The sequence below is a fragment of the Peromyscus maniculatus genome, chromosome 22 (assembly GCF_049852395.1).
Source record: "Peromyscus maniculatus bairdii isolate BWxNUB_F1_BW_parent chromosome 22, HU_Pman_BW_mat_3.1, whole genome shotgun sequence".
Lineage (NCBI taxonomy): Eukaryota > Metazoa > Chordata > Mammalia > Rodentia > Cricetidae > Peromyscus > Peromyscus maniculatus.
Genome location: NC_134873.1, coordinates 7,950,853 through 7,973,132, shown reverse-complemented (window position 1 = coordinate 7,973,132; position 22,280 = coordinate 7,950,853). Strand labels below are relative to the sequence as shown.

The 22,280-nt window shown below is 40.5% G+C and overlaps 1 protein-coding gene across 2 annotated transcripts; it reads right to left on the bottom strand.

Moving 5' to 3' along the window:
• Positions 1 to 1,462: 1,462 nt before the first annotated feature.
• Positions 1,463 to 19,661, bottom strand: LOC143270302 (uncharacterized). 2 transcript variants are annotated; one of them, XM_076559719.1, is made up of 4 exons: positions 19,530 to 19,661; positions 15,554 to 15,680; positions 15,291 to 15,351; positions 1,463 to 4,733 (listed from the first exon to the last, which is right to left on the bottom strand). In XM_076559719.1, exons 1-4 carry the CDS (start codon positions 19,530 to 19,532, stop codon positions 2,705 to 2,707), a joined length of 2,220 nt encoding a protein of 739 aa, XP_076415834.1. In that variant the 5' UTR covers positions 19,533 to 19,661; the 3' UTR covers positions 1,463 to 2,704. The 2 variants fall into 2 exon arrangements, with proteins under 2 accessions (XP_076415834.1, XP_076415835.1); XM_076559720.1 differs by lacking the exons at positions 15,291 to 15,351; positions 19,530 to 19,661 and having other exon boundaries at positions 15,554 to 15,673.
• Positions 19,662 to 22,280: the final 2,619 nt, after the last annotated feature.

Sequence of the window (22,280 nt, the reverse complement as noted above, 5' to 3'; positions counted from 1 at the left end):
ATATTCAGCTTCTAGGGATTTGAACTTGATCTCAGGTAAAAACAAAGTACAAAAGGGGTGGAATATATAGGGCCAGAATGACAAACAGGAAAAGTAAAGCAATATGTGGACAATACAGCCATGAATTTATGAGGATGTGATTTGTTACCACAATCAAAAACACAGATTATCTTTTAATGACTCAAGGCCCTGTGTACTCACAGCACAAATAAACCAGGCACTGTCGTCTGAACTTCAGATTAGCAAATACTTTGTCTATTTGGCTCTAGAAAGCCACAATGCCTCCCCTGTCCATACGGTCTCCATTGGAACATCTTGGGGAATTCTAGAGTCTGGAGATGCCATGCTATGCCCAATAACGATAAAGTCAACTTGGAGTATAATATCAATTTATGAAATGCCCAATTTTGACCTGTGACATCCACACATGCACATTCACACAAAGAACACAAACAAAATGATACAACTGAGGGCTAGAGACATGATTGTGGTGGTAATGATACTTGCTGCCAAACCTGTTCTATCAGAGAACCATCCCTGGGAACCAAATGGTTGAAGGAGAAAATGGACTCAGGTAAGTTGTCCTCTGATTCCCACACATGCATTCTCTCACCCCTACACTAATAAATACTTGGAAATTTAAAAATTTTATAAAAGTACACATGGCATATATGGGTTCAAATCCTACTAATGGTCTATTTATTGTCTTTCACCTTTGTTGAGTGACTTCCCGACCCTATGCCTGTTATTCAGACAGAAGTAAGTGCACCACACTTGTTACCATAGTTACAATAACCAGTTGGAACAATACCCAGAATTGCTCTAGCCATGATTTTCTTCCTTCTCTGTTTCAGTTTCCCATGTGAGAAGTAGATGGATTCTGCAATACCTTGCACCCTGGGAGGTTTTGTAATTTTGTGTAACCTCAGCTTAGTGTGCTTCACCAATGAGCAAGAAGGAAGCCTCTTCTCCATCATTCTCTTTTTCCTTGTCCATGGACTCCTGGGCACAGCTCTGGCCCTGGCATGCTCACTCACCCACTATATGAGGCCACTGAAGATGCACCTAAGCCATGACCATGGACTCGGCAGTGTATATCTCTCTCTTCATAAGTAATGCCTCACACTGCACTTGTGGCCCTAGTCTACATGAGACTCTTAGGACATTTCTACCCCAAAGAGGATTGAATCCTGGGCCTCTTCCCATCCTTCTATGCTGAAATGCTGGCATTCCATTTCAAGCAAGGTTCTGGAATATAACCCAACCCTAGGAACATTCTGATCTCGTCAAGCACCTCTGGCTACTACCTGTGAGCCCCAAGATACACAGGTAGTCCACTCTGTGCTCTGGCTTGCTCACTCCCTAGTCCAGCCCTGTTCTCCTGGTACTTAGGAAGGCAAGCCAAGGGGCAGGATACAGTGTGAGTTCTAGGCCAGTCTAGACAACTGAGATAGACCCCATCTCAAAACACACACACACAGTTTATTTTAACAAAAGTTTGTGTTTGCAGTTTTGGTTTGGTTTTGAGGCAGGTTCTCTGTGTAGACCTGTATATGAAAAACGCAGCTACATCAATGTTTTCATATCAGATGGCGGTCATTGGATGGAATACTTGCTCATCACACAAAAGACCTCTGCATACACTGGGCATAGAAGTAAAGCCTATCATCCCAGTAACTGGAGGTGGAAGCAGAAAGGGCTGAAGTTTAAGGTCAGCCTGAACTTCACCAGCCTGTTTAAAAAAACAAACAAAAAAAATCAACGATTAACAAAAAATATCACAGTTCATCATGGCATGGCTCATCAGGTAAAAGTGATTGCAACCAAGACTGATGGACCTGGTGTGGTCCTCTGAACAGACGTGGTAGAAAGGAAGAACTGGGTCACACAGGCTGACATCTGATTTCAAACTATACTATTCATGTGGACCCACAAAGGTAACAATAATAAAAAGAATCTTAAAACAAATGAAAAGGGATGAGAAATTGTTTAGCAGTTTACCACCTGGTGTAGACTGCACAGTGACCATTGCTGTTCGACAAAGTTCCAGCATTTCCTGATTGCCGATCTTTATTCTCCAGCATCATTTTTATTTAAATTTTAATAATTCTCACTATATGTTATGGAGTTTCCTTATGCCTTTTACTGTGGGAAATGTATTTTGCTGGCTACACTGGAAGATGGGAACATATACATAGGCAAGGTACTCTTTTTAAACAAAATTCTTGGAAAAATCCCACCACCATGGAATCACACAATGTGATTACTATTCCTACTCCCAAACAAGAAGTCCCATTATGTTCCCCTGATTATACCAAAAATAGAACTTAAAGATTTATTAACTGGATACACCTAGTTCCAAGGATGAAAGCAACTATGAAGGGAAACAATGGGCTCACATCCAGAAAGGAATGAAGATACTTGCTGAATTTATCACTTTTTGCCCCAGGAAAAATGCTGTAATGATGATGATGGCTGCTTTTATCCTGGAATCATTAAATCTGTTTTTAACCTGCTGGAGTTAAACTAAGATTCAGATATAGAGCATAAAATGTGTAGTCGTTTTTCAATGAAGCAGCTGCCATATTGCTTCATGCTCAGATCATGGCAGTCTCCTTCCTCTACTGATGCTTGATCTATTCTTAGGGACCTGAACCCATATGAAACTGGACTCCAGGCAAGTAACTCTTGTAGAAAACACAATTCAGTTTCCAGCACCCACATGGCAGCTTACATCTAAAATTACCACATTGATTACATTCATATGGTACTGTCCAGTATGAATTCTTTCATGACTTAGAAGGCTACTCTTCTGTACCAAGGCTTTGCTATATTGACTACATTCATAGGGTTTCTCTCCTATATGAATTATTTTATGACTTCGAAGTGAATTCTTCTGTGCAAAGCCTACACCACATTGGACACATTTATACGGTTTGTTTCCAGTATGATATTTTTCATGATTGTGAAGACGGCTCTTCACTGCAAAGGCTTTACCACATTGGTTACACTTATACGGTTTCTCTCCAGTATGCAGTCTTTCATGGGTGAGAAGATAACTCTTCTGTGTAAAGGCTTTACCACATTGATTACATTCATAGGCTTTCTCTCTAGTATGAATTCTTTCATGTGATTGAAGACCATTCTTCTGTGCAAAGGTTTTACCACATTGATTACATTTAAATGGCTTCTCTCCAGTATGAATTCTTTCATGACATAGAAGGTTATTCTTATGTCCAAAGGCTTTACCACATTGATTACATTCATAGGGTTTCTTCCCAGTATGAATTCTTTCATGTTTGAGAAGATAACTCTTCTGTGCAAAGGCTTTACCACACTGGTTACATTCATAGAGTTTCTCTCCAGTATGAATTCTTTCATGATTGCGAAGGTAAATCTTCAATGCAAAGGCTTTACTACAATGATGACATTCATAGGGTTTCTCTCCAGTATGAATTCTTTCATGATTTTGAAGACTTGTCTTCTGTGCAAAGGCTTTACCACATTGACTACATTCATAAGGGTTCTCTCCAGTATGAATTCTTTCATGGTTGAGAAGATGACTCTTCTCTGCAAAGGCTTTACCACATTGATTACATTCATGAGGTTTCTCTCCAGTATGAATTCTTTCATGACTTTCAAGATGACTCTTCCGTGCAAAGGTTTTACCACATTGATCACATTGAAATGGTTTCTCTCCAGTATGAATTCTTTCATGAGTTCGAAGATTACTCTTTTGTGTAAATGTTTTACCACATTCATTACACTCATAGAGTTTCTTTCCAGTATGAATTCGTTCATGACTGTGAAGACTATTCTTTCTTGTAAAGGCTTTAACACATTGATTATATAAACAGGGTTTTTCTCTTGTATGAAATCTTTCATGACTGTTAAGATTTCTCATCTCTCCAAAGGCTTTATTACATTGATTATATTCATATGGTTTCGCTCCAGTATGAATTCTTTCATGACTTTGAAGATGACTCTTCTGTGCAAAGGCTTTACCACATTGATTACACTCATAGGGTTTCTCTCCAGTATGAATTCTTTCATGTCTTTGAAGATTACTCATCTTTACAAAGGCTTTACCACATTGATTACATTCATAGCATTTCTCTGGAGTTTGAATTCTCTGTACTTGATGCTGAAGACTGTCACATGCAAAGGCTTTATTCCTTTGATTATACTCATAGGGTTTTCCTTCCAAATGAGATTTTTGGTGTTTTTCTAAAGAGCAATCAGATATAAAGGGTTTATCATGTTGATTACATTCATAGAGAGCCTCTTCATTATTGGTTCTTTGGTGTGTTTGACGATGCCTGTTAAGCCTAAAGCATTTAGTAGATGACTCACATTTATTATTTTCTCTTCCCACATGAGATTTTTCATATCTTTCAAGAGAACTTGAAGAACTCAGGGCCTGACCACACGGATTGCATTTATAACATTTTCTTATACTGTGAGCCACACTACATATGCACAGTGAACCAGCAGAGACAGATGAATTTCCATATTCCTGGATATCATAAGGTTTTTCTCCAATGAGAGTTTGTTGGTGAATTCCCACTGAAGTTGGAAAACCAAGTAATTGTAAACTTGTATCAAAGTCATGTCTTCTCATAGTGGGGACTACCACATATCTTCCATTTGTTCTGAGAGTGCCAGAAGTACAATGCTTCTTTCCATATCCATTATGCTCCCATGGATTATATCCAGAGTGACAGATGACACACCTGGGAAAGGAAGATAAAAAATAAAGGGTTTTCACATTGCATTCCCATAGTCGAATATTTTGTGTGTTATACAGATGTGGAATAGAGATTCGTGTTTCTACACCAAGACAACCTCCTGGTCTCTCATACAGTGCTTCTCTCACTAAACTATGCTAAATCACTCACTACAAGTATATGAGCAACACTAGCTTTAATACCAAAGGTTTGCTTACAAAAGGTCTTAGCCATACACTAATGCCCTCATCAATGATATGATAAATTGGAAGGCATGATGGTAATTGGTTGGACAGTTCAACAACATGCCTCTTACATGGCTATGATTGAAATTGTGACATCTACTATGGCATTGTTTCCTTGTCTTGTCCTTAAAGGAATGCTTTAAAAACAGTTATCAGCTACCTGATATTGGAGTATATAGTGTTGTGACAATTTAATAATCCTCACAAAGCTATGCCTATTTCCACAGTTGCTTTACATTAAAAGTTCAGGACACATTAACATTTTTTCAAACTGTTTGAAATCTCCTGCTCAAGCAGCCCCATTGCAGAAAGCCTGCCATCCATGGTTCCTCCCCAACAGATGTCTGGGATCATGCCTACCAGCTATTTAAGACCCAGTCCATACATCTACCATGGGTGCTCTCATGATCTGTCTCCTGCTTTCCTGAGAGCCACCTAAGAGTGCTCTCCTTTGCGCTGCCCTGTTTCTAAATCTGGGTTTATTAATTCAGTTTGCTTTGGCTTATTGCATCGGTGACAGAGGAACCCAGCAACCGGGGATTGTATACTTATCTTTGGTGAACTGGCCAGGGTGAGTAGTCCTTCCACAACCATGTGGTGTGGCTGTGGAAGGCCATTGATTCTCTCTCCCCATTTCCACTTTTACCACACGAATGAACAGCTCAGTAAGCCTCCCATTCCCAAACAAAAATGTCTTAAGAAGTCCGGGACCGGTAGACAGGCACGGCAGCAGCAACAAGCAGAGGCAGGTAGGCCCACGGCAGCGACAGCAGAGACATACAGGCGTGGCGGCAGCCCGCAAAAGCAGATAGGTCTGGCGGCAGTGGCAGCAGTGACAATGGCAACAGGCAGAGGCTGGTAAGCCCGGTGGCAGCGGCCGGCCGGGACATACAGGCCCAGTGGCAGCCAGCAAAGACATACAGGCCTGGCGGCGGCCCGTACCTGTAGACAAGCCCGCAATAGAAGACACAATAGAGAAAATAGATTTGTCAGTCAAAAACACTAAAGACAAAAAAGTCGTAATACAAAACATCCAGGAAATTTGGGACACCATGAAAAGACCAAACCTAAGAATAATAGGGATAGAAGAAGGAGAAGAATACAAACTCAAAGGCATAGAAAATATATTCAACAAAATCATAGAAGAAAACTTTTCTAACCTAAAGAAAGAAATACCTATGAAGATACAAGAAGCTTACAGAACATCGAATAGGCTGGATCCAAAGAAAAAGTCCCCTCCCCACATAATAATCAAAACATTAAACACACAGAACAAAGAAAAAATATTAAGAGCCGCAAAGTAAAAACACCAAGTAACATATAAAGGCAAACCCATCAGAATAACACCAGACTTCTCAATGGAGACTATGAAAGCTAGAAGATCATGGACAAATCTTATGCAGACACTAAGAGACCATGGATGCCAACCCAGACTATTATACCCAGCAAAACTCTCAATCACCATAGGCGGAGTAAACAAAAAATTCCAGGACAAAACCGGATTTAATCAATACCTGTCCAGAAACCCAGCCCGACAGAAAGCACTAGAAGGGAAAATCCAACCCAAAGAAGCTAAACACATCCATGAAAAATCAAGCAATAGATAATCCCACAACAACATCCACCAAAGAAGGAAAACACAACACAACCACAAAAAATAACATGAATTAAACAATCACTGGTCATTAATATCCATCAATATCAATGGTCTCAACTCACCTATAAAAACACACAAGCTAACAGAATGGATAAGAAAATAGGACCCATCCATCTGCTGCATACAACAAACACAACTTAACTTAAAAGACAGACACTACCTCCAAGTAAAGGGCTGGGAAAAGGCTTTCCAAGCAAATGGACCTAAGAAACAAGATGGTGTAGCTATCCTAATATCTAATAAAATAGACTTCAAACTAAAATCAATCAAAAGAGATCAGGATGGACATTACATATTTATCATGGGAAAAATCTACCAAGATGAAGTCTCAATTCTAAACATTTATGCTCCAAATACAAAAGCACCCACATTCTTAAAAGAAACACTACTAAAGTTTAAAATGTACATCAAACCCCACACATTAGTAGTGGGAGATTTTAACACACCACTCTCACCAAAAGACAGATCTACCAGACTGAAACTTAACAAAGAAATAAAGGACCTAACAGATGTTATGACTCAAATGGACCTAATAGATATCTACAGAATATTCCATCCTAACACAAAAGAATATACCTTCTTCTCAGCACCTCATGGAACCTTCTCAAAAATTGACCACATGCTTGGACACAAAACAAATCTCAACAGATACAAAAAAATTGGAATAACCTCCTGTATCTTATCAGACCACCATGCCTTAAAGTTAGACCTCAACAACAACAAAAATTATAGAAAACCCACAAACTCAGCCGGGCGGTGGTGGCGCACGCCTTTAATCCCAGCACTCGGGAGGCAGAGCCAGGCGGATCTCTGTGAGTTCGAGGCCAGCCTGGGCTACCAAGTGAGCTCCAGGAAAGGCGCAAAGCTACACAGAGAAACCCTGTCTCGAAAAACAAAAAAAAAAAAAAAAAAAAAGAAAACCCACAAACTCATGGAAACTGAATAATGCCCACCTGAAACATCAATGGGTCAAGGAAGAAATAAAGAAAGAAATTAAAGAGTTCCTAGAATTCAATGAAAATGAAAGTACAACATATCCAAACTTATGGGACACTATGAAAGCAGTGCTAAGAGGAAAATTCATAGCTTTAAATGCACACATAAAGAAGATGGAGCAATCCCATACCAATGAATTAACAGCACAACTGAAAGCTCTAGAACAAAAAGAAACAAACTCACCCAGGAGAAATAGACGCCAGGAAATAATCAAATTGAGGGCTGAAATCAACGAAATAGAAAACAAGAGAACAATACAAAAAAAAAAAATCAATGAAACAAAGACTTGGTTCTTTGAAAAAATCAACAAGATAGACAAACCCCTAGCCAAATTAACCAAAAGGCAAAGAGAGAGCACCCAAATTCACAAAATCAGAAATGAAAAGGGAGACATAACCACAGACAATGAGGAAATCCAGAGAATCATCAGATCATACTTCAAAAACCTGTACTCCACAAAAATGGAAAACCAGGAAGAAATGGACAATTTTCTGGATAAATACCACATACCAAAATTAAATCGAGACCAGATAAACCATTTAAATAGACCAATAACTACTAAAGAAATAGAAACAGTCATCAAAAGTCTCCCAACCAAAAAAAGGCCAGGACCAGATGGTTTCAGTGCAGAATTCTACCAGACTTTCAAAGAAGAACTAATACCAATCCTCTTCAAAGTGTTCCACACAATAGAAACAGAAGGAACATTACCAAACTCTTTTTATGAGGCTACAATTACCCTGATACACAAACCACACAAAGATGCAACAAAGAAAGAGAACTACAGACCAATCTCCCTCATGAACATTGATGCAAAAATACTCAACAAAATATTGGCAAACCGAATCCAAGAATACATCAAAACAATCATCCATCACGACCAAGTAGGATTCATCCCAGGGATGCAAGGATGGTTCAACATATGAAAATCAATCAATGTAATACACCATATAAACAAACTGAAAGAAAAAAACCACATGATCATCTCCTTAGATGCTGAAAAAGCCTTTGACAAAATCCAACACCCCTTCATGATAAAGGTCTTAGAAATATCAGGAATACAAGGAACATTTCTAAACATAATAAAAGCAATTTATAGCAAGCCAACAGCAAACATCAAATTAAATGGAGAGAAACTCAAAGCGATACCACTAAATTCAGGAACAAGATAAGGCTGTCCACTCTCCCCATATTTATTCAATATAGTACTAGAAGTTCTAGCTAGAGCAGTAAGATAACAAAAGGAGATCAAAGGGATACAAATTGGCAAGGAAGAAGTCAAACTTTCACTATTTGCAGATGATATGATAGTATACATAAGTGACCCCAAAAACTCTATCAGGGAACTCCTACAGCTGATAAACTCCTTCAGTAAAGTGGCAGGATACAAGATCAACTCAAAAAAATCAGTAGCCCTCCTATACACAAATGATAAAAGGGCTGAGAAAGAAGTCAGAGAAACATCACCCTTTACAATAGCCACAAATAATACAAAATACCTTGGGATAACACTAACTAAACAAGTGAAGGACCTTTTTGATAAGAACTTTAAATCTCTAAAGAAAGAAATTGAAGAAGATATCAGAAAATGGAAGGATCTCCCATGCTCATGGATAGGTAGGATTAACATAGTAAAAATGGCAATCTTACCAAAAGCAATCTACAGATTCAATGCAATCCCCATCAAAATCCCAACACAATTCTTCACAGACTTGGAAAGAAAAATACTCAACTTCATATGGAAAAACAAAAGACCCAGGATAGCTAAAAGAATCCTAGACGATAAAGCAACCCTTGGAGGCATCACCATCCCTGACCTCAAACTCTACTATAGAGCTATAGTAATAAAAACAGCTTGGTACTGGTATAAAATCCAACATACTGTCCAATGGAATCGAATTGAAGGCCCTGACATTAATCCATACACATATGAACACCTGGTTTTTGACAAAGGAGCAAAAATTAGACAATGGAAAAAAGAAAGTATCTTCAACAAATGGTGCTGGCATAACTGGATCTCAATATGAAAAGAGTACAAATAGATCCATATCTGTCACCATGCACAAAACTCAAGTCCAAGTGGATCAAAGACCTGAACATAAATCCAGTTACACTAAACTTAATAGAAAAGAAAGTAGGAAGCACTCTTGAACGCATTGGCACTGGAGACCATTTCCTAAATAAAACAACAACAGCACAGACCCTGAGCACAACAATTAATAAACGGGACCTCACGAAATTGAGAAGCTTTTGCAGGGCAAAAGACACAGTCAATAAGACAAAAAGACAGCCAACAGAATGGAAAAAGATCTTCACCAACCCCACATCTGACAAAGGATTGATCTCCACAGTATATAAAGAACTCAAGAAACTAGACATCAAAATACTGAATATTCCAATTAAAAAAATGGGCTAAAGAGTAAACAGAGAATTAACAAAACAAGAATCACAAATGGCTGAAAGACGTTTAAAGAAATGCTCAACATCCTTAATCATCAGAGAAATCCAAATCAAAACGACTCTGAGATACCTTACACCTGTCAGAATGGTTACGATCAAAAACATCAATGACAGTAAATGTTGGAGAGGATGTGGAGCAAAGGGAACACTCCTCCAATGTTGGTGGAATGTAAACTTAGATACATGCTCAGCTATGTTCACAGCAGCACTATTTGTAATAGGCAGAACCTCGAAACAACCTAGATGCCCGTCAATGGAAGAATGGATGAAAAAAAATGTGGTACATATACACAATGGAGTACTACTTAGCAGGGGATAACAATGAAAGCATGAAATTTGCAGGCAAACAGATGGAACTAAAAAAATCATCCTGAGTGAGGTAACCCAAACCCAGAAAGACAGTCATGGCATGTACTCACTCATAAGTGGATTCTAGATATAAAATAAAGAACAATCAGAACACACACATACACACACACACACACACACACACACACACACACACACACACACAAATTGGCGCCCGCCTTTAATCCCAGCACTCAGGAGGCAGAGCCAGGCGGATATCTGTGAGTTCAAGGCCAGCCTGGGCTACCAAGTGAGCTCCAGGAAAGGCGCAAAGCTACACAGAGAAACCCTGTCTCGAAAAAACCAAAAAAAAAAAAAAAAAAAAAAAAAAAAAACTCCACAAAGACTGGATCTCAAAATCCCAGCCCCTAGAGCAACTTATCTGGTTCAGTAACCCCTTGTTTTCCTGGTTTTAGGAAGCCCTTATCAGCCATTTAATTGTGCTATATTTTATTTGATGCTTGCCCTTTGCCTTATTCAGTTCCTCCAGGAGCAGAACACCGCTATGGCGAAAACCACCACCAATCAGGTTCACTACCAAGCCCCAGACCCATCCAATGAAAACAGTCTCTTCAAGGCTTAGGATGACACTTCTCCATTATAAAATAAAACAGAGGGAGATGTTGGGAGGCCCCACTGGTCAGAAGTTGCAGTCTACCATAGCTTAGCAGCTCTCCTCGGGCTCAAAACAATATGGAGGACTCTCTAACCCCCAGTGGGAGCTTCCTGATCTCTACCTAACCTTATCTGAAGGATGCTTCTAACCCTGGACCCTGACTTATCTCAAGAATGACACTTGACACAGTTCCCTGCAAATGCTCTTCCCCTGCTGCCCAGCTGGTAATTAAGTAGCAGACTCTAGCTATTTTCATGGGGCTGTGCTGCTACTAACCCAGCTATGTGGTAGGAGTGTGCCACCTAATGCAAATTAGATTTGCCCCAGATACCACCCCAATCCTATATATCTCCTGTACTCTGGAATAAAGTTGAGGTAACTCAATGAAAAAAAAAAAAAAAAAAAAAAAAAAAAAAAAAAAAAAAAAAGAGGTCTGGGACCTCTTCCAACCTGAAGACTGCCTACTGAGTCACTGCAGTGCCAGGTGACTCCACCTTGTTTCAAGGTAGAGACAGTCATTGCCCTTGGAATTCCCCTGTGTGACACAGACTTCACCACAGAGTCCACCCCACACACAGCTCCCAGATGCGATTTGTGTACCTGCCCTCACAACCACATCCCCAGCAAATGGCTTGTGAATAAGTATTTGCTAAGTCCAATTTCTGTCCCCAGAACCTCTGGGGTTGTCTCCTCCAAATTGGGCCTGCAAGAATACTGCCCCCATTCCTCTCTCTTCCCTGTTACTCTGCATCTTGTTCCCAGTGTACAGTGTGGCCACACTGTGATTCTAATGCTCCCATTCCTCTCCCTCCCCAGCTCTGTTTGTCTCTCTGCCTCTCTCCTTCCTGAAATATGATCTGGTCACACTGGGATTCTCCCTGAAATACATCCATTCTCTCTGTTCCTGTCTGCTCTCACACCCTGAACTACTGCATAAATGTCTCCAGCCTGTTTTTCTGTCTGTTTCCTCACTCCCTCTTTCCCCCCCACCAGAGATGCTGCCACCACCACCACACTACCACTACTACCACCACTAACCTCCACCACCTCCACCACCACAGCCACCACCACGCTGCAGCCCAGGGGTTTCCCTGTTCCCATACTCCCCACTGCAAAAATTCTGCCTGCCCACTCCACCCTTAAACCTATTCTCCTTCAGTATAACACTCTGCTACACCTTCTTCCCTCCTAAAAATCTCTTTTTTCAAAATTCTCAACTTCCTGCTCTGACTTACTCAACTGGGCAGCATGTGCTGCTACTCTGTTTTTCAGTTTCCCTCTGCAGTGCCTTCTTTGGGATCCAGGTATCAGGCTGCCCGAACTGCTAGGATCCTTATTTTAAAAAAATTGTTTTTGTTAATGATGCTGTTTACTTTTTTATTTCTTTTTTTTTTTTTCCAGACAGGGTTTCTCTGTGTAGCTTTGCGCCTTTCCTGGAACTTGCTTTGGAGACCAGGCTGGCCTCTGAACTCACGGAGATCCGCCTGCCTCTGCCTCCCAAGTGCTGGGATTAAAGGCGTGCGCCACCACCGCCCGGCTATGCTGTTTACTTTTTATGGGTGGTGGAATTGTGTGAATGGTGTGGCCACACATGTGTGTTTCTGACTAGTTTTGAATGCCTGTGTTTACATGTCCTGAATGTGTCTTGCTAATTGGGTATGTTTTAAAATCTGTAAGGCTTGTGATTCCAGATGGAAACTGTTTTGGAGAACATCACCAGTCACCATTTTGATTGAGGTTAAAGAAATACTTCACCAGCATCTTTAATAAGGGTAACCATTTGGATTGGCCCCATCAAGGAGACATTAGGTCTCCAATAATTTGGTTTAGGATATATTTCTGTTTGATAATTTCTGTCCTGTCCTAAAAAAAAGGTTTATTAAACAGGATTTAAAACAATGCTTGTTTTGACCATTGATATTGAAATATAAATTGTTAGCAATGTTAAAACTTGCTATAGCCTGATATCTTAGGATCACCAATGAAAACTACAGACTGAATCTTCTGGCTTTTACTAACATTGGTAAACTGTAACTAATTGGGTAAACTGTATGTTTAGACTTAACCAACATATGCCCTCAAAGTTAAACCTAAACAACATTTCTCTAATTTAGATATACCTATCAGATTTTCCCCCATTCTTGAACATGCTCAGAAACCTGAGAATATAGCATTTAATATAAAAGCTTTTTAGGAGAGACAGGCCAACGCCTGGAAGCATACTGTATCTTCTCTAAGAAGATGGACGGCCACAGAAGAACTTCCACCTCGAGGCTTGCCTCGAAAGTAACAAAGGCAGCCACACAGTGAAAAGCTGCTTTACACCATTAACTGCTGCTGAGATCATGTCCAGACTGTGAATAAGTGGAGCAATGAAGTAACAATTGTGCCACTCTGCCAAGTCAGGTAGGCCTATCTCCCCAAATTTCTACTCCACAAAGAATCTGTCAGATCCTCTGAGCTTGGCATCTGAACAAGTGCTACCTCTGGGACTTGTCCCCCAGTGACCATAGAGAGACTTGGGACTGCCTGGGTAACTGGAAAGCTGGCGCACTCCTGCTCATTTACTTATCCTTCTCGGATCTGATGGTGTTTGATGACCAGGGTACCAAGAGATTTGCCAGTTTAACAACACAACCAACCCCAAGCCTAAAAGCAACTTAGTAGCTCATTAGTATGTTTCCTGGTAAAAATACATACAGGTATACCTCATTCACAGACTTCATGGTACAGGATAAACTGGTTTCAGATATAACTTCAGAGGTTCAAAGTGTTAGCTTTGGTATATGCAGTTTTGACAAACTGATAAAGCATTGATTACAATCAGTTTTCAGGGATCCTTAAATTTCTGTGTTTTTTACTGGCCCAGCTTTTAGACATAGGTTAGCACTAGAGAAGATATAGAACCCTGCAGACATGTTCAACTCCCTCCTCCTTCACTCACACAACCTCCTTTGTTCAGTGAATTTAGACTTAAAAATATTCATGCCTTTTAACCGAAATCCATAGCTTTTTATTTATTATGACACCAATATGTAAGTCTGTTCCAGTAATTTTATAGACACCTGAAGCTTCCTGAAAAAAGGGCTTGGCTACTTTGTAAAGAAGTCTGGCCTGATGGAAAATAATAACAGTTTCTAGAGCCTATTTTTGACCCCACCCATTTTTGAGCATATTCTGTAGGTTCACTCCTCCTGCCTGGGCCAAGGCCAAACCCCCAGGGATCCTATAGATACACCCGCTCCTGCAACAGCTCTGAGGATGCCAACCAACAACCAAGGATGCCAACTGGACAAATACTAACAGGTGGATTTCACCCACATGCCTGCTCATAAAAAGGCTCCATATCTCTTAACTCTTATTGACACATTTACAGAATGGATGCTCTCCCAACCTCCAGAAAAACAGCAGATACATGGCTCCAGTACTCCTGGAATACATCATCCCTAGATTTAACATGCCATCTCCCCAAGAGCCTGGGACTTCACTGCTGGTCCACCTCTACAGGCACATTGGGCACCTACCCAGCAACTCAAACCTTGTTTTCCAAGATGTCCCAATTAAGGGCATATCTGCCCAGATGCCTCACTCATTCACCCTTGACTCTTCTGTACAACCAGGACACTTCTCAGTTCCATTCTTTCCATCATTCTTCTTACTACCAATGGGATCCCTGTTCATAAGGCCAGTGATAAAAAGCTATTCTTTTTTTCTCCTAGCAACCCACATTCTCCGCCTCCTCAAGGACAGATGCCTGAGGCCTCCTGGATGGCAGCTATCCAAATGCTTCACCACCCATAACCCTGCTGAGCATGGGTCCACCTGACTTGAACCTTCCCTCTCCCCACATGGTCCCATGCTAGCAGCAAGTAGACAGACCGGAACCTGCTCCCATATATGCCCAAAATAAATTGGGATGTTTACAATTTGCACCTGATGTGGCCTCATTGCAGAAAGCCCACCATTAATGGCTCCACCCCCAGAGATGTCTGGGACTATGCCCATCCTTACTGGCTATTTAAAATCTGGCCCATAGAGCTGCCATGGGTGCTCTGCTCTCTGTCTCCTGACATCCTAAGAGCCCCTGGAGTGCTCTGCTTTGCTGTGCTCTGTTTATTAAATCTGGATTTATTAATTTGGTTTGATTTGACTTATTGTATCAGTCATGCAGTGACCCACCAACCAGGAATCCAGTACTTATTGGAGACATACATATATATCACCTTGCACATGAAAATTACCTGCCATGTGTTGTAGAATTTGGATAATGTTCTTCAATATTGTGGTCTTCCCATTTGTACCCTAAAATACAGTACCAGAAAATGTGATATATTACTGGAAATTACGAACAATTGAAATTACTGTCTTTCATGAACTTTTGAACAATGCCTGATTTATTCACCATTATTTTCTTCTTTAACATTCAAAATTATAGGAGTGCACCAATCTCCAAGAAAGGCTTCTTCCCTTACGTTAAAAACTGACAGAAAGCTCACATTCTTACCTACAATAGTGAGGTTCCAGTAGGTTTCCAGCATCACATCTTTGTAGACACTCTTCTGGGAAGGATCCAGCAAAGCCCACTCTTCATGAGTGAAGTTCACATGCACATCCTCATAGGTCACTGCATCCTAAAGTAACCCATATATGTATATAAAGAAATGGTGAGATTGACTGCATTGCAAATGTACACTTCATTGAGAATATATTTACATAATTCCGTGTGCTTGATACATTCTCTGACATGGGTGAGTAAATATCAAGTGCAGTCACCAACTCATTTTCAAAGAAAACATCAAGAGAGAATGACACCTTCCATTCCACTGTCCACAGAATAGATTACGGCACAGCAGGAGAAATGCCTAGGAATATATACAGAGAGACATGCAAACAGAGTAACACTATTTAGTATACATCAGCATAACTTTATCAAAATTATTGACTTCAAGAAAGGATAGACAATAAGGGTGGGTGGTGCACAACTCTAATCCCAACCCTCAGGAGTCAGAGACAGGTGAAATTGGTGATTTCTGAGCCTGCCTGGTCCATGTAGAGATTGCAAGGACAGCCAAAGGTACATAGTGAGACCCTGTCTCTAACAAAAAAAAAAAAAAACAAGCAAACAAACAAAAAAAACAAAAACAAAAACCAAAAAACAGAAAGCACTCAGGCCTCACTGAAAATTTCTCCCAGAAGTTAAACATTCATGCCAGTTCTATATTTGTCTATTGAACTGTAAGGCTAATAATTCCCAGGAAGCAATGCATTTTTATTAAGTTGCTGTCTGACAGATCAATGAGTTCTCAAGAACATTAGTAAAGTAAATACTGACCCTAAAACAGTAAAACAAACACAAAACGGGTGGTAGTATATACAGATGGGTCAACAGATAAGACCACACATTTGAAAACAATACAAAAGTGTAAAAATATACACAAAGGTAGGGACAATATTAAACAACAACAATTCAGTGATTCAGCAGATCACTATTAATTTCATGAATGAATGCATTCTTGCTCTGAAAAATGATACCAATGCCAAAGTTCAAAAGTCATGACATAGCTAAAATTCAGCACAAGAGTAAATGCCTGACATGTACAAAAACCTGATTCACTGCCAAAAATATAAACATAAAAATATCAGGCAAGAAATATGGATTGGCAAGGAAAAACAATTGCTTCTACTTTACATTACATTATTTCAGAATGAAGTCTGTTCTGTTGCTGATGGCATGCCTACATGAGAAGGAAGGGGGCTGCTCCCTCTCAACAAAACAAAGAAATGTGGTGAGACTATATTCCTCAGGAAAGGATCCTCCTCCTAAGGAGAAGTCACCAATTATGAATCTAAGTCACAATTGTGATTTTAAGTCACCAGTGAAGGCTCACACCAAAGACAAATGCTCAAAGTCAGCACACTACCTGGAAGATTTTTCATTCAACCCTCAACATTTTGACACAGGTCATGACAGGTTCACAGTCAAATCACAATGGGAAATGCATTTAGTCTGATTTCAAAGATCCACATATTATGTGATAGTCCAATACTATTTGAATATACACACATAAAAAGGGCTGTTTAAATGTTCTTTGTAAGGCAGAACCTCTTAAAGGAGCTGTATCTGGTTTTGTGTTCTTTTTTGTTTGTTTTGTTTTGTTTTGACTATTTTTTTCAGCTTTCTCAGGCTGTATGTGGAAATTGTATTCACCACGTATACACACCAAATGTACCAGGCATTTTTAGGGGGACACCAGCAAGCTCCCAAACCATGGCATAGAGACTTATTATTAGTTTTGAATGCCTGACCTAGCTGAGGTTCACCTCTGGCTAGCTCTTTCAACTTAAATTAACCTGTTTCTCTTTATCTGCCTTACTCCCCCAGGCTTTGTACCTTTCATTCTTTCTGTAAATCTTTCCTCTGTTTCCAGGTCTGCCTGGGGGCCACCAGGCTCCTGGCCCTGGGTGTGTCCCTCTCTTTCCCCCTCATTCTCTCCTTTCTTCCTCCCTCTCTTTCTTCTGGAGCATAGATTCTGCTCCTGCTTATTCTCTCTGCCCACAAGCCCTGTGTATCCCTCTTTTGCCCAGGTATTGGCCATTCAGCTTTTTATTAGACCACTCAATTGCCTTCAGCAGGCAAAGTGAAACAGCAACACATCTCTTCATAATTAAACAAATGCAGGATAAACAAATGTAACACATCCTTGCATCATTAAACAAATGCAGCAGATACAAATATAACACCTTCACATGAGATAACATTCCACATCATAAACAAAAGTAACAAATCTCTGTCCAGTTAAGATAATATTCCACAGCACATTACTCTTTCATTTAGCCTGACTTGATTTCCCAGGGCATGTGGAGAATACAGACATAATATAACAAAGTACTACATAACCTGTCTTACTGACTCTTCCCTTGCTATGAAGCACTATGACCAAGGCAACTCTTTTTGTTTGTTTGTTTGTTTTTGTTTTTCCAGACAGGGTTTCTCTATGTAACAGACCTGGCTGTCCTAGGAATTCACTCTGCAGACCAGGCAGGCCTCAGACTCACAGATCTGCCTGCCTCTGCATCTCAAGTGCTGGGATTAATAGCAAGCAACACTACCACTGATTTAAACATTTTAACAAATTAAACCCAAAAGACTTCAGTCCAGGAAACATGGAGAGTCACAAATCTGTCTGATCACAGCCCAGACCAGACTCAATTGGGAGAAAATGGGGCCAAGCAACATCTTGTGTTTGGGGACTGAGGAGAAGGTGAAAGACCTGGATGAGAACAACTGGCTTCAACTGTTACAATCAGTTGGTAAAACTCGTTGATGGATTCAGCTGTCTCTGGTTGGCATCATGGAATTCTTTCCTCGGTTCCCTACCTGCATGGGGCCTACCTGCATAGACACAAGGAACATCTCCTCCCACATACATGCAAACCTAATTAAAAGAGTGTTTTTAAGGAAAGTGTGTAACCACACACTTTTAATCATGGAGACTGGGGGACCCCACTGGGAACTGTGCCTAACGCAAGATGGGCTTCCTTAGCAGGGGGCAGGTCTAACCTTGAGTAGAAAGCAACCATGTGTCTATCATGTCACTATAATATAATGACAATGCAGAATTGGAGTTACAGATACAGCAAAAGTTCAATTAAAGTCTAACAATTTATGCTACAAAGTAAATTGCATGAGAAACAAAAATAACATGAGAAAATGTCATCAGGAATGAAAAATTGAACAACACACGACTGAATAAATAGTACATAAATACTGTGACACCATCTGACTTCTAACTTTGATTGAAATTGCAATAAAGACTGCAATGAACTGGGTGGTGGTGGGGGCACACACCTTTAAACGAAGCACTTGGTTTTTGAGGCCAGCCTGGTCTACAGAATGAGTTCCAGGACAGCCTGGGCTACATAGAGAAAACCTATGTGGGGCGGGGGGTCTGTACTGTCTGGGAAAGAATAAAGAGATCAACAGAACATGAAAGCAAAGTTAGAAATAAAAACACAATAAATATACATTCAATTTAATGCAGATGTGTTAATGACACAGACTTTACGCCTGCACAGAATTAACTGCAGACGGATCTACACATGAATGTTCAATGCTAAGTGCAGAACTCCTAGAAGACAGCAGAGTGACCAGAGCTCTGCAAGTTAGCAAATCTGCCTTCCCTGGCCACAGTTTTACTGAAAGAAATGAAAAAATTATCACCACGATCAATATGCCTTGCATGGTGACTAGGGTATTTCCTCACAAAGGCTCACTCTCCCCCATGCTCTGAGAGGCGCAAACCCCAGCGATAAATCACTCAGAGGTTCCGCTTCTGCCTGGGAGTTGCAGAGACCTCAGGACACCAAAGGGAATCATTCCACACACCGCATCCTGACGCCATGTACACAGCCCCGGGGCGGGGGACCCCACTCCGGCTCCGGCGGCTTCTCCCCACGAGGGACGGTGGACCCTCACTCACCATGGCGGATTCCGTGCTCACCCGCTCTCCTCCTGGCTCCCAGCATGCAGTCACAGCCCAGCACACAGAACAGGAGATCCACCTTTAACCACCCAGCCACAGACTAAGCTGCCGGTCGGACCGGAAGAACCCTCCCCATTCTGATTGGCAGTCCATCTGGAGGTCCTGATTGGTTACTCAGACCTGCGTAATCTAAACAGCTCCCTTAGGGGCAGTGCTGTGAAGTGAGGGAGCCCAATGATTGGTAGCCCTGGCTTTCACCCCAGGCACAGATCTGCCCCTGATCTGCAGAGATTGACATTCATGCAGAACTTGGGGCTGGACTGCAAAGTCTTCCCTGAACTATTCCTGCACTCAGGAGGGCTCTTTTCTGGGGAATTAGGTTTTGCTATGAACTGAGAAAGGACAAAGGAAATCTGCCACTTTCTGGACTAGCAATACCTCAGGTGTGCTGTAGAAAACGTGCTATGATTTTCATTTTTGTAAAAAACAATCATGATTTAAAAAAAAAACACACCTATATACTAATATGCACTCTCTTAAACTGTTATTCTGTAGAAAAGGCCCATCAATATAAATACAGGATTTAGAGAAGTAAACCCTACAGGATCAGAGTGAGCTTTTTACTTATACCTATATTTACTAGAGAGCATCAACATTCTAATGACTAAATTATATATAATTTATTTAATTAATAATAAATATATAAATTTATATTTTTTAATTATTTAAATAATAAATATATGTTATTGCCCATTTGACATAGGATTTTATGTGGTGATATTGTGTCTGCCAATATATTGTGCACCCTAATAAACTTATCTGGGTTCAGGAAACAGAACAGCCACTAGATAGACATAGAGGCCAGAAAATGAGAGCACACACCCCTTTAATCCTAGCCTTTCAGAGGCAGAAGTCCATCCAGATCTCTGTGAGTTCAAAGCCACACTGGAAAGAGCCAGGCATCTTGACAAATGCCTTTAAACCAAGGAAATGATGGCAGGAAGCAAAAAGGTATTTAAGGCATGAAGAGGGGGAACAAGAGTCTTTTTTAAGTCTTTTAGCTTTTAGCAGCAGTTCAACTGAGATGCATTCCCATGAGGACTCAGAAGCTTTCAGTCTGAGGAAATAAGATCACTGAGGATTTGGCAAGGTGAGGTTGGATGTGGCTTGTTCTATTTCTCTGATCTTTCTGCGTTCCCCCAATAGCTTAGCTCCGGCTTTGTTTTTAGTTATAAGACCTTTTAAGATTCATGTAACAGTCTACAGATTTGTTTTCTCTTACTTCTGCATCATTAGTGAAAATAAGTAAAGCAAATTAAGAATACTTATTTTTACATCATGCTTCTATTGTTTCATTTTCTTTATCAGGGTCTCACTCTGCAGCCCTGACTGGACAGGAACTTGATCTGCTGACCAGACTGGCCTAAGAATCATAAGGAAAAGTTTGCCTCTGCTGTAGAGTGCTAAGATTAAAGGTCTGCTCAACTCTGCATGACTTCTAGTAATTCTCCACAGTTACTAATGAAATAAACAGCAGCTGTTAAGATTCAGCCTCAGATCCTGTCAGTCTGCTTCCCTCACCAACTCCACACCTCCAATTTTGGACCTGAACCTCGACAGAGCTGGACTCTGGCAATAAAGTCCCTGTCAAAGAGTTTTTAGAAAGGGGAGAGAGAATTTTCTGCTGGACAAATGTGGTGGTAATGTGTTCCCCAAAATATTGTGCACCCTAATAAACTTATCTGGGATCAGAGACAGAACAGCCACAATATTAAACATAGAGGATAGGCAGTGGTAGCACACACCTTTAATCCTGGCATTCAGAGGCAGAAATCCATCTGTTCAAGGATACAGACAAGCATGGTTACTCACACCTTTAATCCCAGAAAGCGAGCCTTTAATCCCAGGGAGTGATGGTAGAAAGGAAAGATATATAAGACATGAAGACCAGAAACTAGAAGCATTTGGCTGGTTAAGCTTTCAGGCTTTCAAGCAGAGCAGTTCTGCTGAGATCCATTCGGATATGAGGACACAGAGGCTTCCAGTGTGAGGAAACAAGATTAGCTGAGAAGTTGGCCAGGTGAGGTTAGTTGTGGCTTGTTCTGTCTCTCTGATCTTCCAGTGTTCACCCCAATACCTGCCTCAGGTCTGATTTTATTAATAAGAACTTTGAAGATTCATGCTACATCTGGTGCCCAACGTTTGTGGTACATTCGTGAATGACAAGAGTATATGTCTGGAGTCCATTACACATGTGAGAGGTGGATGGAAGTAGATGACCTGAAGCTTACAAGACTTTTTTAAGTTTATATAAAGAGGCACACATTTTAGATATGTTAGCATAGCTACTATTTGTAATCTGTACTCATATCTACATTCTAGGAAGAGCAGTAGACTCATGCTCTTTTGTCATGGTAAAAGCTTGGGGACCCAAAAATGATTCTGGTTTAAAAGCATGAACACTATTTAAGGTGATCTCAGAGAGGGCAGAAACATTCTGGGGAGCAGAAGGGCAATAACTCACTTGAACTTGATTTTAAATATGAAAAAAAGCAGGGCCTCTTCTCTCTATCCAGAAGACTGGATGCATATAGATTATTCTGGTGTTTTAGCTCAATAAGAAGAACTTTTAAATCTGTACCTCAAAAACAACCGAATGGAATTTAAAATCTTGAGGGTGTGACTCTGACAATAGAAGCAAAGCTTTCCTAGAGCTACACTAATAGCTTATCAGAACTGCATTGATTA

Coding starts and splice junctions, on each gene's coding strand:
- LOC143270302 (XM_076559719.1), bottom strand. Junction 15,352..15,553: donor CTGGAACCTCACTATTGTAG/GTAAGAATGTGA, acceptor ACTGTATTTTAG/GGTACAAATGGGAAGACCAC. Junction 4,734..15,290: donor AATTCTACAACACATGGCAG/GTAATTTTCATG, acceptor TTCCTTTCCCAG/GTGTGTCATCTGTCACTCTG.